The sequence below is a fragment of the Taudactylus pleione genome, unplaced genomic scaffold (genome assembly GCF_031769625.1).
Source record: "Taudactylus pleione unplaced genomic scaffold, aTauple2 ptg000724l, whole genome shotgun sequence".
In the NCBI taxonomy this organism is placed as follows: domain Eukaryota; kingdom Metazoa; phylum Chordata; class Amphibia; order Anura; family Myobatrachidae; genus Taudactylus; species Taudactylus pleione.
The window spans coordinates 94,926-108,464 of NW_028285126.1; the positions used below are offsets into that span (position 1 = coordinate 94,926).

Consider the following 13,539-nt stretch of genomic DNA (forward strand, 5'->3'; position numbering starts at 1 on the left):
GAATCCCTTTTCGGACTCGAACTTTATCCCTTTCTTCTCCTGTTTCCTCACTCCCCCGTTACACCCAGGGGACTCTCTCGCAGACTCCAGACTCTTTTTTTCAACGTTATTCTCCCCATTTCTTTGTTCTTCTTAACAGTTTTACTTTGCCTCGGTTTTCTGTCTGCGCTGTGCTCTACTTCTTCACAATTTTTATATTTCCCTTTGTTGTTTTATTGTTTGAGGTGTTTCCGGCTGTAGCACCTACACACCTCTCTTTGGACTTCTGTGTCCCATTTTGTGTGTGCGTTTTCCTTCGCATACAATCCTTCTCCTCCTTCACTCCCCCTTTCTTCTCTCTTTTCCTTCTCAGGCGAGCTGGGGATTATTTTTCCCAGTTCCATCCCCCAATATTTAGGATGGGATTGCCAACGCCATGCCTGTGACTATAGCCTCTATGAATGTACGGGGCCTAAATACCCGGCAGAAACGCTCACATCTATTTCGTACTATTCGAAGCCTTAGGGCAGATATTGTCTTCTTACAAGAAAAACTCATTTCCGAAACCCCAGTCACCCAACGCTGCTCTCTAGGAGCTTTTCCACCATGTTGTATTCTTCTAGTAACACTAAACACAATGGGGTTGCTATAATGATACATAAGAGGATAGCCTTTATACAGCGTTCCGTATATCCTGACTCGGATGGTCGTGTTGACTGGCAGCCTGGGTCACCTTGATGTCACTTTTGCTAAGCATATGCTCCTAACACTGGCCAACAACGCTTTTTTCAAGTCTTTCTTTAAAGTACTTTATAAGCGGCGCGAGGGATTTCTCTTTCTAGAGGGAGACCTTAATAGTGTCATGGATCCGACTTTAGACCGCACAGACTCACATTCTCGCTCAAGTAATTGCCCACTCTCTCCTGCTCTTGTTAAACATATAAAGGAGGCCGACCTCATCGACACCTGGCGGGGTCTCAATCCCTCCTCCAGAGACTACACCTTCCATTCCAGCCCTCACCGCACATACTCTAGGATTGATCTGCTTTTCTGTGGTCGCTCGGCATCCAAACATCTCACCAATGCCTCAATCCTCCCTAATATTTGGTCTGATCACTCTATCATTACATCGTCCTTTAATTTGCTAGATGCTCCGGTCTATCAGCCAACTTGGCGCCTCAACGAGACCAAGATGAAAACGATCTTGAAAGGTTATTTTTCCTTAATGTTCAGTCACCTGGCTGCTCCCCCCTAGTGTGGGAAGCCCATAAATCTGTTCTTCGGGGTCATATTATTAGCTATGCCTCTCACAGAAACAAAGAACATAAACAACACCTACAAACTCTCACAGCTCAGGCCCATGCACTAGAATCCCAACATAAACACACGGACACTATTTATGGATGGCTCACGATCGCAAAATTGTCCCTCAATGCAATCTTATCCGAAAAGATCGATAAGTCTCTGAGGCGGCTTAATTAGCGCTTCTGTGAGAAAAGCAATAAGGCCGATTCTCTCCTGGCCAATCGTCTCAGAGCTCGTAAGGTGCCTCTGCCATCTCGGCAATTATAGATTCATCGGGCTCCCTTCATTATAGCCCTTCCAAAATCAATTCTGTTTTCAAAGACTATTATAGCCGTCTCTATAACGCCCGATTGCTCTAAGCCTCCCCATTACCGTGGAGGAAGTTTCCAACACCCTCAAGACTCAAAAACCTTCAAAAGCGCCGGGTCCGAACGGCCTTCCAGGCGTCGCTTATCCACCATCTCTCCGATACCTTTAATGAAATCCTGGAAGGGAAATTTTTCCATCCCGATACCACAAGGGCAAAGATAACAGTCCTACCGAAACTGGGCAAGGACCCCCAGCTGGTTACCAACTACTGCCCAATCTCTGTTAAATACGGATCTTAAGCTTTTTGCTAAAATTCTCGCAATCCAGCTTAATCCCACCCTCCCCTCACTTATACACCCGGACCATGTGGGCTTTGTACCCACTCGCCAAGCTTTAGATAATACCAGACGCACAGTGGATTTAATCCACCATATTAATGTTGTCAAATTACCTTCCCTTCTCTTAAGCCCTAGGTGCTGAAAAAGCATTCGACAGGGTTGCTTGGCCTTTTATGCTTGATACACTCCGACATTCTGGTTTTGAAGGCAAATTTTTGCAGGCTATACAAGCTCTGTATCACAAGCCCTCCACATCAGTTCTGGCAGGGGGACTTGTATCAGACTCTTAATATTTCAAATGGGACCAGGCAAGGGTGCCCTCTTTCCCCACTTATTGTTGCCGTAGTCATCGAGCCCCTTGCATGTCGGATACGGACCAATCCTGATATTACTGGTGTCATTATTGGAAGGTCTCATTACAAAATCTCTCTTTTTGCCAATGACGTACTTCTTACCCTGTCCAACCCACTGATCTCCCTTCCGAACCTTCGTCAGGAACTGTCCAAATATGGGTTCTTTTCAGGATACAAAGAAAACGACAAATCTGAAGCGCTGCCCCTACACATCCCTAAAACGACAATTGCTCTTCTCCAACTAAACTTCCCATTCACTTGGCGGAAGGATTCCTTAAAGTACCTTGGTATTCATTGGCCTAAATCATATGAGCATTTATATAATGCTAACTTTCCCCCCTCATTAGAGCTATTGAACATGACTTGTCTAGATGGCACAAAGACTTCATCTCCTGGATAGGACACATAAATGCACTCAAGATGAATATCCTCCCTAAATTGTTATACCTATTCCAAACCCTCCCGGTCGCAGTTCCTGCTCGTGTGCTCGCTTCCCTACAAACCTCCTTCGGGAAATTTGTCTGGAATTCTCAGAAGCCGCGTCTTCGAAGGGAAATTCTCTCCCCGAGATCTTCCGATGGTGGCCTGGGCCTGCCATCCATCTCCAAATATTACCAGGCCACAAGCCAACTGGTGGCTTGGCACTCTCCCACAGGTACTAAACGATGGGTGGACTTGGAAGGCGAACTTGGAGGAGTGGAAGCAATATCTTACCAACCCTGGCAGATTTGCTCCTCAATCTTTTGCAGAAAGTCAAGAGAGACATCCTATACCGTGCTCTAGTTTTTTTCAATACCTTCAAATACGGAGCTGTGTCAATTCATCCCTTTCTTCTTGTCTCCCCAGCGTCCCCACACCAATGGAGCATTTTTGTATCTATCGTTCTTTGGACAGAGGCGCTATTTCCCAATTGTATCATTCCATTTTAAGCGTAAATCGCTCATCCATGGCAGCCCATGAACTATCCTGGGATGAGGATCTTGGATCCCCCCCTGACACCTGGGAGAAAGCTCAATCTAACATTGGGAAATGCTCGATCAGCATTGCTATCAAAGAGAATTCATATAAGGTGTACTCACTCTGCTACCTAGTCCCAGACCGTCTTCACCAAATGTTCCCCAGTGTCTCCCAGTTATGTTGGTGCCAGTGTGGCCAGGTTGGTACCTTTTTCCACATTTGGTGGACTTGCCCACTGATGGCATCCTTTTGGTCCATGGTTAATTCGCTTATAGCTTCTATAACACCTGCTCACCCCCCACCCCCCTCAATTCTCTTGTGTGTCCCAGTCTGCCAATTGTCTAAACATGCCAACAAATTAATTCTGCATGTCTCTTGTGCGGCTAAATACCAGATTGCTAGAGCTTAGAAACAATCTTCTCCACCCTCTCACCAGGAACTAATAAATAGGATTTAGTACATATCCAAGATGGAATTTCTGACTAGCCTACAAAACAACAAGGTGGATCAGCTTCATGCGGCGACCTTGGTATGACCTGTATAACGCTCCCCTCCCTGCTCTGGAATAGTGGTTTATCTATTATTTTTAGTTTTCCTTTTCTGTATACATCCCCATGCTCGCCCCCCCCCCCCCCACCTCTCTTTTTTTTATCTTTCTTCCTAATACAATTCTCCTATCTGTATTACCTCATATATTGCTCATATTTCTATTGATTTATATTGTGTCTGTATATTCTTATTACTGTATATGCAGACATGGTTACAACTTTAATTGTTACCTACTCAATAAAAATTTTTGTGATTTAAAAAAAAATAAAATAAGCTCGTGCTGCTTAATATCAGCCCCACTGTCTAACGGTGACCCCGCTCCTGCCGGACACCAACGACGCTGAGTTACCCTCAGGCTGTGAGCGGGGTATAGGGGGAAGCACCGGAGCATCCTGGGATTGAAAAGCTTTGCTGTTGGTGTCCGGTCCTCCAGGTTCCACCTACACCCCATTGTCTCCCCTGTGGAGCCCTATGGACCCTAAAGAAGAAAGCAGCTTTTATAACCCTGCACATATGGCAGAAATGCTCTCTAACCCAGTGCAATGGTAATATACAATGGTGGCCACGGGTGACAGTCTGTGCCCACATACCAGTGACTACATGGGCAACCAGAAATGTCCTCTTTTCGGAATCAAGTCCAGAGACCTAGAAGGTGGTCAGGGGATGGGGCAGTGACCTACGGCTACACGTGGATGGTAGATATAATTGCCCCTGGTTAGCTCTGTCTATATAAGGGGAGAGATCCGCTACCCCGAGCTTTGGATTGGATGACCCTATGGTGTGTGTGAAACCCTGAGCACCGTGATCTCATCCAGCCCTAGAGAATAATCTGCCCCCGATCACTCAGGACAAAGCTGGGTGATGGAACACAGAGCCCTGAGCCCCAGACTCCACAGCACTCACCACGGGGTCTTTTATAGTGTCCAGGAGCCGGATGATGTTTGTGCCGCCGCGCAAGTTCTCCAAGATCTTCACCTCCCGCTTTATTTTCTTCTTTTTCACCGGCTACAAAAATACCAGATATTTACTTTATTTCATTCCTTTGGGGAGGTCAGAAGCAAGAGAAAGAGGGGAGGGGGTCAGATAGAGAAACAAGAGGGCCAGAAGACAGACAGAGCGGGCAGAAGACAGAGCGGGCAGAAGACAGAGCGGGCAGAAGACAGAGCGGGCAGAAGACAGAGCGGGCAGAAGACAGAGCGGGCAGAAGACAGAGCGGGCAGAAGACAGAGCGGGCAGAAGACAGAGCGGGCAGAAGACAGAGCGGGCAGAAGACAGAGCGGGCAGAAGACAGAGCGGGCAGAAGACAGAGCGGGCAGAAGACAGAGCGGGCAGAAGACAGAGCGGGCAGAAGACAGAGCGGGCAGAAGACAGAGCGGGCAGAAGACAGAGCGGGCAGAAGACAGAGCGGGCAGGAGGGCAGAGGATGGGGAGCTGGTCACCTTAAGGATCTTGACCACGACTCTCTCGTTATTAGTGATGTTTATAGCCTCAAACACTTCGCTGTATTTGCCGCGTCCCAGCTTCCTCACAAGCTGATAGTCCTCCTGGTTCCTATGAAGCAGACAGAGCTACAGTCAGACCAAACCACCCGGCTTCAGCAGTTACAGGTGTCCGGGGACTTTATATTGTCTCATGTGATTGTAACGTATGGAAACAATTATAACTGTCGGGGGAGGGGGGGCTGATCGTTATCTAGTCTGGAACAGCCGTTGTCCTACACAACATTAAGGAAAGATGAGCAATAATGGGCACACACTTCACCCACCAATTCGCCGTCTGAGTGGACGATCGGTAAGCTATACACACTTACCAACTGACCTCAGATATATCGGCTGAGCTGCAGAAATACACAGGTGTACACAGCTACCGATATATCGCTCATCGATCGACGAACAATATATGGACAAGTGTGTACCCAGCAGACAGAGGCTTGGAGGGGAGGAGTGTATATTAGTGAGTAGCCAGCACCTGCTGCAGTATACATTAGTAGGGGATGGAAAGCTAATTGTGTTCTTTGTTATGTGTAGGTGACGGTTTCTAACCTACCAACTTGTGGGATTGGAGACCTAGATGAACCAAATCAATTAAAAAGAATCCAACCTCCCATGTAGCTCCACAGTACCTCCAACCTCCCCTCTCCATGCAAGGCGCCGCCAAACTACTGACTCACTGCACCTCGCCCCCAACCTCTCCTCTGTTTACAGCACCTCCAACCTCCCTTCCTTATTTACAGAACCACCAAACTACCCATTCACTGTACCACGCCTAAACCTCCCCTCTCTATTTACAGTACCACGAACATCCCCTCTCTATTTACAGTACCACCAAACTACCCATTCACTGTACAACGCCTCAACCTCCCCTCTCTATTTACAGCACCTCCAACCTCCCCTCTCTATTTATAGCACCTCCAACCTCCCCTCTCTATTTACAGTACCACCAAACTACCCATTCACTGTACCACGCACCCAACCTCCCCTCTCTATTTACAGTACAACCAAACTACCCGTTCACTGTACCACACCCAAAACCTCCCCTCTCTATTTACAGTACCACCAACCTCCCCTCTCTATTTACAGAACCACCAAACTACCCACTCACTGTACCACGCCCCAACCTCCCCTCTATTTACAGCACCTCCAACCTCCCCTCTCTATTTACAGAACCACCAAACTACCCATTCACTGTACCACGCCCAAACCTTCCCTCTCTATTTACAGAACCACCAAACTACCCATTCACTGAACCACGCCCAAAACCTCCCCTCTCTATTTACAGCACCTCCAACCTCCCCTCTATTTACAGAACCACCAAACTATCCATTCACTGTACAACGCCCCAACAACCTCCCCTCTCTATTTACAGCACCTCCAACCTCCCCTCTCTATTTACAGAACCACCAAACTACCCATTCACTGAACCACGCCCAAAACCTCCCCTCTATATTTACAGCACCTCCAACCTCCCCTCTATTTACAGAACCACCAAACTATCCATTCACTGTACAACGCCCCAACAACCTCCCCTCTCTATTTACAGCACCTCCAACCTCCCCTCTCTATTTACAGAACCCCCAAACTACCCACTCACTGTACCACGCCCCAACCTCCCCTCTCTATTTACAGTACCACCAAACTACCCATTCACTGTACCACGCACCCAACCTCCCCTCTCTATTTACAGTACAACCAAACTACCCGTTCACTGTACCACACCCAAAACCTCCCCTCTCTATTTACAGTACCACCAACCTCCCCTCTCTATTTACAGAACCACCAAACTACCCACTCACTGTACCACGCCCCAACCTCCCCTCTATTTACAGCACCTCCAACCTCCCCTCTCTATTTACAGAACCACCAAACTACCCATTCACTGTACAACGCCCCAACCTCCCCTCTCTATTTACAGCACCTCCAACCTCCCCTCTCTATTTACAGTACCACCAAACTACCCATTCACTGTACAACGCCCCAACCTCCCCTCTCTATTTACAGCACCTCCAACCTCCCCTCTCTATTTAAAGTACCACCAAACTACCCATTCACTGTACAACGCCCCAACCTCCCCTCTTTTTACAGAACCCCCAAACTACCCACTCACTGTACCACGCCCCAACCTCCCCTCTCTATTTACAGTACCACCAACCTCCCCTCTCTATTTACAGTACCACCAAACTACCCATTCACTGTACCACGCCCCAACCTCCCCTATTTACAGTACCACGAACCTCCCCTCTCTATTTCCAGCACCTCCAAACTCCCCTCTCTATTTACAGAACCAAACTACCCACTCTCTGTACCACGCCCCCAACCTCCCCTCTCTATTTACAGCATCTCCAACCTACCCACTCTCTGTACCACACCCCAACCTCCCCTCCCTATTTACAGCATCTCCAACCTACCCACTCTCTGTACCACACCCCAACCTCCCCTCTCTATTTACAGCATCTCCAACCTAGACTCTCTGTACCACGCCCCCAACCTCCCCTCTTTATTTACAGCATCTCCAACCTCCCCTCTCTATTTACAGCATCTCCAACCTACCCAGTCTCTGTACCACGCTCCCAACCTCCTCTCTCTATTTACAGCACCTCCAACCTACCCACTCACTGTACCACGCCCCAACCTCCCTCTCTATTTACAGCACCTCCAACCTACCCACTCTCTGTACCACGCTCCCAACCTCCCCTCTCTATTTACAGCATCTCCAACCTACCCACTCTCTGTACCACGCTCCCAACCTACCCTCTCTATTTACAGCAACTCCAACCTCCCTCTCTATTTACAGCACCTCCAACCTACCCACTCTGTACCACATCCCCAACCACAGCACCATCATCCTCCCCTCTCTACCATGACCCCACCATATACTCTCTCGGGGTACAGACACCGCCCAATCCCCCGTCTCTCTTGGGGAACAGACACCCCTATCCTCACCCCTCTCTCTCGCTCTGGGTACAGACATCCCCCCCCCCTATCTCTCTCTGGGTACAGACATCCCCCATCCTCCCCCCCCTATCTCTCTCTGGGTACAGACATCCCCCATCCTCCTCCCCCCCTCTCTCTCTCTCTCTCTCTCTCTCTCTCTCTCTCTGGGTACATGCACCCCCATCCTCCCCCCTCTCTCTCTGGGTAGACATCCCCCATCCTCCCCCCTCTCTCTCTGGGTACAGACATTCCCCCATCCTCCCCTCTCTCTCTCTGGGTACAGACACCCCCATCCTTGCCCTCTCTCTCTGGGTACAGACATCCCCCATCCTCCCCCCTCTCTCTCTGGGTACAGACATTCCCCCATCCTCCCCTCTCTCTCTCTGGGTACAGACACCCCCATCCTTGCCCTCTCTCTCTGGGTACAGACATCCCCCATCCTCCCCCCCTCTCTCTCTCCGGGTACAGACACCCCCCATCCTCCCCCCTCTCTCTCTGGGTACAGACATCCCACATCCTCCCCCCTCTCTCTGTGTACAGGCACCCCCCCATCCCTCTCTCTGGGCACAGACACCCCCCATTCTCCCCCCTCTCTCTCTCTGGGTACAGACACCCCCCTTCCTCCCCCCTCTCTTTCTCTGGGTACAGACACCCCCCATCCCTCTCTCTCTCTGGGTACAGACACCCCCCATCCCTCTCTGGGTACAGACACCCCCCATTCTCCCCCCTCTCTCTCTCTGGGTACATACACCCCCCATCCTCCCCCCTCTCTCTCTCTCTGGGTACAGACACCCCCCATCCTCCCCCCTCTCTCTCTCTGGGTACAGACACCCCCCATCCTACCCCCTCTCTCTCTCTGGGTACAGACACCCCCCAGACTCCCCCCCTCTCTCTCTCTGGGTACAGACACCCCCCCATACTCCCCCCCTCTCTTTCTCTGGGTACAGACACCCCCCATCCCTCTCTCTCTCTGGGTACAGACACCCCCCATCCTCCCCCCTCTCTCTCTCTGGGTACAGACACCCCCCCATCCTCCCCCCCCCTCTCTCTCTGGGTACAGACACCCCCCCATCCTCCCCCCCCTCTCTCTCTGGGTACAGACACCCCCCATCCTCCCCCCTCTCTCTCTGGGTACAGACACCCCCCATCCTCCCCCCTCTCTCTCTCTGGGTACAGACACCCCCCCATCCTCCCCCCTCTCTCTCTCTGGGTACAGACACCCCCCATCCTCCCCCCTCTCTCTCTGGGTACAGACACCCCCCATCCTCCCCCCTCTCTCTCTCTGGGTACAGACACCCCCCATCCTCCCCCCTCTCTCTCTGGGTACAGACACCCCCCATACTCCCCCCTCTCTCTCTGGGTACAGACACCCCCCATACTCCCCCCTCTCTCTCTGGATAGACATCCCCCATCCTCCCCCCTCTCTCTCTCTGGGTACAGACACCCCCCATACTCCCCCCACTCTCTCTCTCTGGGTACAGACACCCCCCCATCCTCCCCCCACTCTCTCTCTGGGTACAGACACCCCCCATCCTCCCCCCCACTCTCTCTCTGGGTACAGACACCCCCCATCCTCCCCCCACTCTCTCTCTGGGTACAGGCACTACCATCCTCCCCCCTCTCTCTGGGTACAGGCACCTCCATCCTCCCCCTCTCTCTCTCTGGGTAAGTACACCCCCCATCCTCCCCCTCTCTCTGGGTACAGACACCCCCCATCCTCCCCCATCTCTCTCTGGGTACAGACACCCCCCATACTCCCCCCTCTCTCTCTGGGTACAGACACCCCCATACTCCCCCCCTCTCTCTCTGGATAGACATCCCCCCATCCTCCCCCCACTCTCTCTCTGGGTACAGACACCCCCAATCCTCCCCCCACTCTCTCTCTGGGTACAGACACCCCCCATCCTCCCCCCACTCTCTCTCTGGGTACAGACACCCCCCATCCTACCCCCACTCTCTCTCTGGGTACAGACACCCCCCATCCTCCCCCCACTCTCTCTCTGGGTACAGGCACTACCATCCTCCCCCCTCTCTCTGGGTACAGGCACCTCCATCCTCCCCCTCTCTCTCTCTGGGTAAGTACACCCCCATCCTCCCCCTCTCTCTGGGTACAGACACCCCCCATCCTCCCCCATCTCTTTCTGGGTACAGGCACCCCCCACCCTCCCTCCTCTCTGGGTACATACACCCCCATCCTCCCCCCACTCTCTCTCTGGGTACAGGCACTACCATCCTCCCCCCTCTCTCTGGGTACAGGCACCTCCATCCTCCCCCTCTCTCTCTCTGGGTAAGTACACCCCCCATCCTCCCCCTCTCTCTGGGTACAGACACCCCCCCATCCTCCCCCATCTCTCTCTGGGTACAGGCACCCCCACCCTCCCTCCTCTCTCTCTCTGGGTACATACACCCCCATCCTCCCCCCTTCTCTCTGGGTACATACACCCCATCCTCCCCCTTCTCTCTGGGTACAGACACCCCCATCCTCCCCCCTCTCTCTGGGTACAGGCACCCCCATCCTCCCCCCTCTCTCTGGGTACAGACACACCCATCCTCCCCCCTCTCTCTGGGTACAGGCACCCCCATCCTCCCCCCCTCTCTCTGGGTACAGGCACCCCCATCCTCCCCCACTCTCTCTGGGTACAGGCACCCCCATCCTCCCCCCTCTCTCTGGGTACAGGCACCCCCATCCTCCCCCCTCTCTCTGGGTACAGGCACCCCCATCCTCCCCCCTCTCTCTCTGGGTACAGGCACCCCCATCCTCCCCCCTCTCTCTGGGTACAGGCACCCCCATCCTCCCCGGTTACAGACACCCCCATCCTCCCCCCTCTCTCTCTGGGTACAGACACCCCCATCCTCCCCCCTCTCTCTCTGGGTACAGACACCCCCATCCTCCCCCCTCTCTCTGGGTACAGGCACCCCCATCCTCCCCGGGTACAGACACCCCCATCCTCCCCCCTCTCTCTGGGTACAGACACCCCCATCCTCCCCCCCTCTCTCTCTGGGTACAGACACCCCCATCCTCCCCCCTCTCTCTCTGGGTACAGACACCCCCATCCTCCCCCCTCTCTCTGGGTACAGACCACTCCCATCCTCCCCCCTCTCTCTGGGTACAGACCACCCCCATCCTTCCCCCCTCTCTCTCTCTGGGTACAGACACCCCCATTCTCCCTCCTCTCTTTCTCTGGGTACAGACACCCCCCATCCCTCTCTCTCTCTGGGTACAGACACCCCCCATCCTCCCCCCTCTCTCTCTGGGTACAGACACCCCCCATCCTCCCCCCTCTCTCTCTGGGTACAGACACCCCCATACTCCCCCCTCTCTCTCTGGATAGACATCCCCCATCCTCCCCCCTCTCTCTCTCTGGGTACAGACACCCCCCATCCTCCCCCCACTCTCTCTCAGGGTACAGACACCCCCCATCCTCCCCCCACTCTCTCTCTGGGTACAGACACCCCCCATCCTCCCCCCACTCTCTCTCTGGGTACAGGCACTACCATCCTCCCCCCTCTCTCTGGGTACAGGCACCTCCATCCTCCCCCTCTCTCTCTCTGGGTAAGTACACCCCCATCCTCCCCCTCTCTCCGGGTACAGACACCCCCCATCCTCCCCCATCTCTTTCTGGGTACAGGCACCCCCACCCTCCCTCCTCTCTGGGTACATACACCCCCATCCTCCCCCCTCTCTCTGGGTACAGGCACCCCCATCCTCCCCCCTCTCTCTGGGTACAGGCACCCCCATCCTCCCCCCTCTCTCTGGGTACAGGCACCCCCATCCTCCCCCCTCTCTCTGGGTACAGACCACACCCATCCTCCCCCCTCTCTCTCTGGGTACAGACCACCCCCATCCTCCCCCCTCTCTCTCTGGGTACAGACACCCCCATCCTCCCCCCTCTCTCTCTCTGGGTACAGACACCCCCATCCTCCCCCCTCTCTCTCTCTGGGTACAGACACCCCCATCCTCCCCCCTCTCTCTGGGTACAGGCACCCCCATCCTCCCCCCTCTCTCTGAGTACAGGCACCCCCATCCTCCCCCCTCTCTGGGTACAGGCACCCCCATCCTCCCCCCTCTCTCTGGGTACAGGCACCCCCATCCTCCCCCCTCTCTCTGGGTACAGGCACCCCCATCCTCCCCCCTCTCTCTGGGTACAGGCACCCCCATCCTCCCCCCTCTCTCTGGGTACAGGCACCCCCATCCTCCCCCCTCTCTCTGGGTACAGGCACCCCCATCCTCCCCCCTTTCTCTGGGTACAGGCACCCCCATCCTCCCCCCTCTCTCTGGGTACAGGCACCCCCATCCTCCCCCCTTTCTCTGGGTACAGGCACCCCCATCCTCCCCCCTCTCTCTGGGTACAGGCACCCCCATCCTCCCCCCTCTCTCTGGGTACAGGCACCCCCATCCTCCCCCCTCTCTCTCTGGGTACAGACACCCCCATCCTCCCCCCTCTCTCTCTGGGTACAGACACCCCCATCCTCCCCGGGTACAGACACCCCCATCCTCCCCCCTCTCTCTCTGGGTACAGACACCCCCATCCTCCCCCCTCTCTGGGTACAGACACCCCCATCCTCCCCGGGTACAGACACCCCCATCCTCCCCCCTCTCTCTCTGGGTACAGACACCCCCATCCTCCCCCCTCTCTCTCTGGGTACAGACACCCCCATCCTCCCCCCTCTCTCTCTGGGTACAGACACCCCCATCCTCCCCCCTCTCTGGGTACAGACACCCCCATCCTCCCCGGGTACAGACACCCCCATCCTCCCCCCTCTCTCTCTGGGTACAGACACCCCCATCCTCCCCCCTCTCTCTCTGGGTACAGACACCCCCATTCTCCCTCGGTTACCCCCAGTTGGGGACGTGCGCCTCGTAGTCCCAGTATTCGCGGCTCCTCAGGCTGTTGACATCGGCATAGACCCGGGCTCTACTCCCGGCCTGCGGGCCCGGCATGACTGCAGGAAGGCGGGAGGTCAGGCCCCGCAGCCCCGGGCTAGGGAGGCGGCGGAGAGCCGCACACAAGAGGTGGGGGGCGGCTGCACACAGCACAGCCAGGCCGGGCCGGGATCACAGGCTTCCGGGGCAGAGTGACGGGGAGGGACCGGGGCAAGCAGCGCACAGCGACACCAGGTGGCTGGGAGGAGGCAGCGCAGCTCGTACTACAGTACATCACACACAGTACTACATACACTCAGCAGCGCCCCCACCGGTCACTGGCGGCAACTCACCACCCACTCTCCTCACACGCATAGATAGCTAGCTACATAGATATTTGTATATATAGATATATATATATATACAGTTTTGAGAATGACACAAGTATTGGTTGT

General features: G+C 54.1%; 1 protein-coding gene across 1 annotated transcript in view; it reads right to left on the bottom strand.

Annotated features, from left to right (window-relative positions):
* The window catches only part of CSNK2A2 (casein kinase 2 alpha 2), a 43,966-nt gene extending 30,632 nt beyond the window's left edge, over positions 1-13,334 (bottom strand). Inside the window, exons 1-3 of the mRNA XM_088456855.1 lie at positions 13,059-13,334; positions 5,230-5,341; positions 4,694-4,795 (exon numbers count right to left, since the gene is read on the bottom strand). Coding sequence (XP_088312981.1) covers positions 4,694-4,795; positions 5,230-5,341; positions 13,059-13,162 — 318 coding nt within the window. The 5' untranslated portion in view covers positions 13,163-13,334. The remainder of the gene's footprint in view (positions 1-4,693; positions 4,796-5,229; positions 5,342-13,058) is intronic.
* Positions 13,335-13,539: the final 205 nt, after the last annotated feature.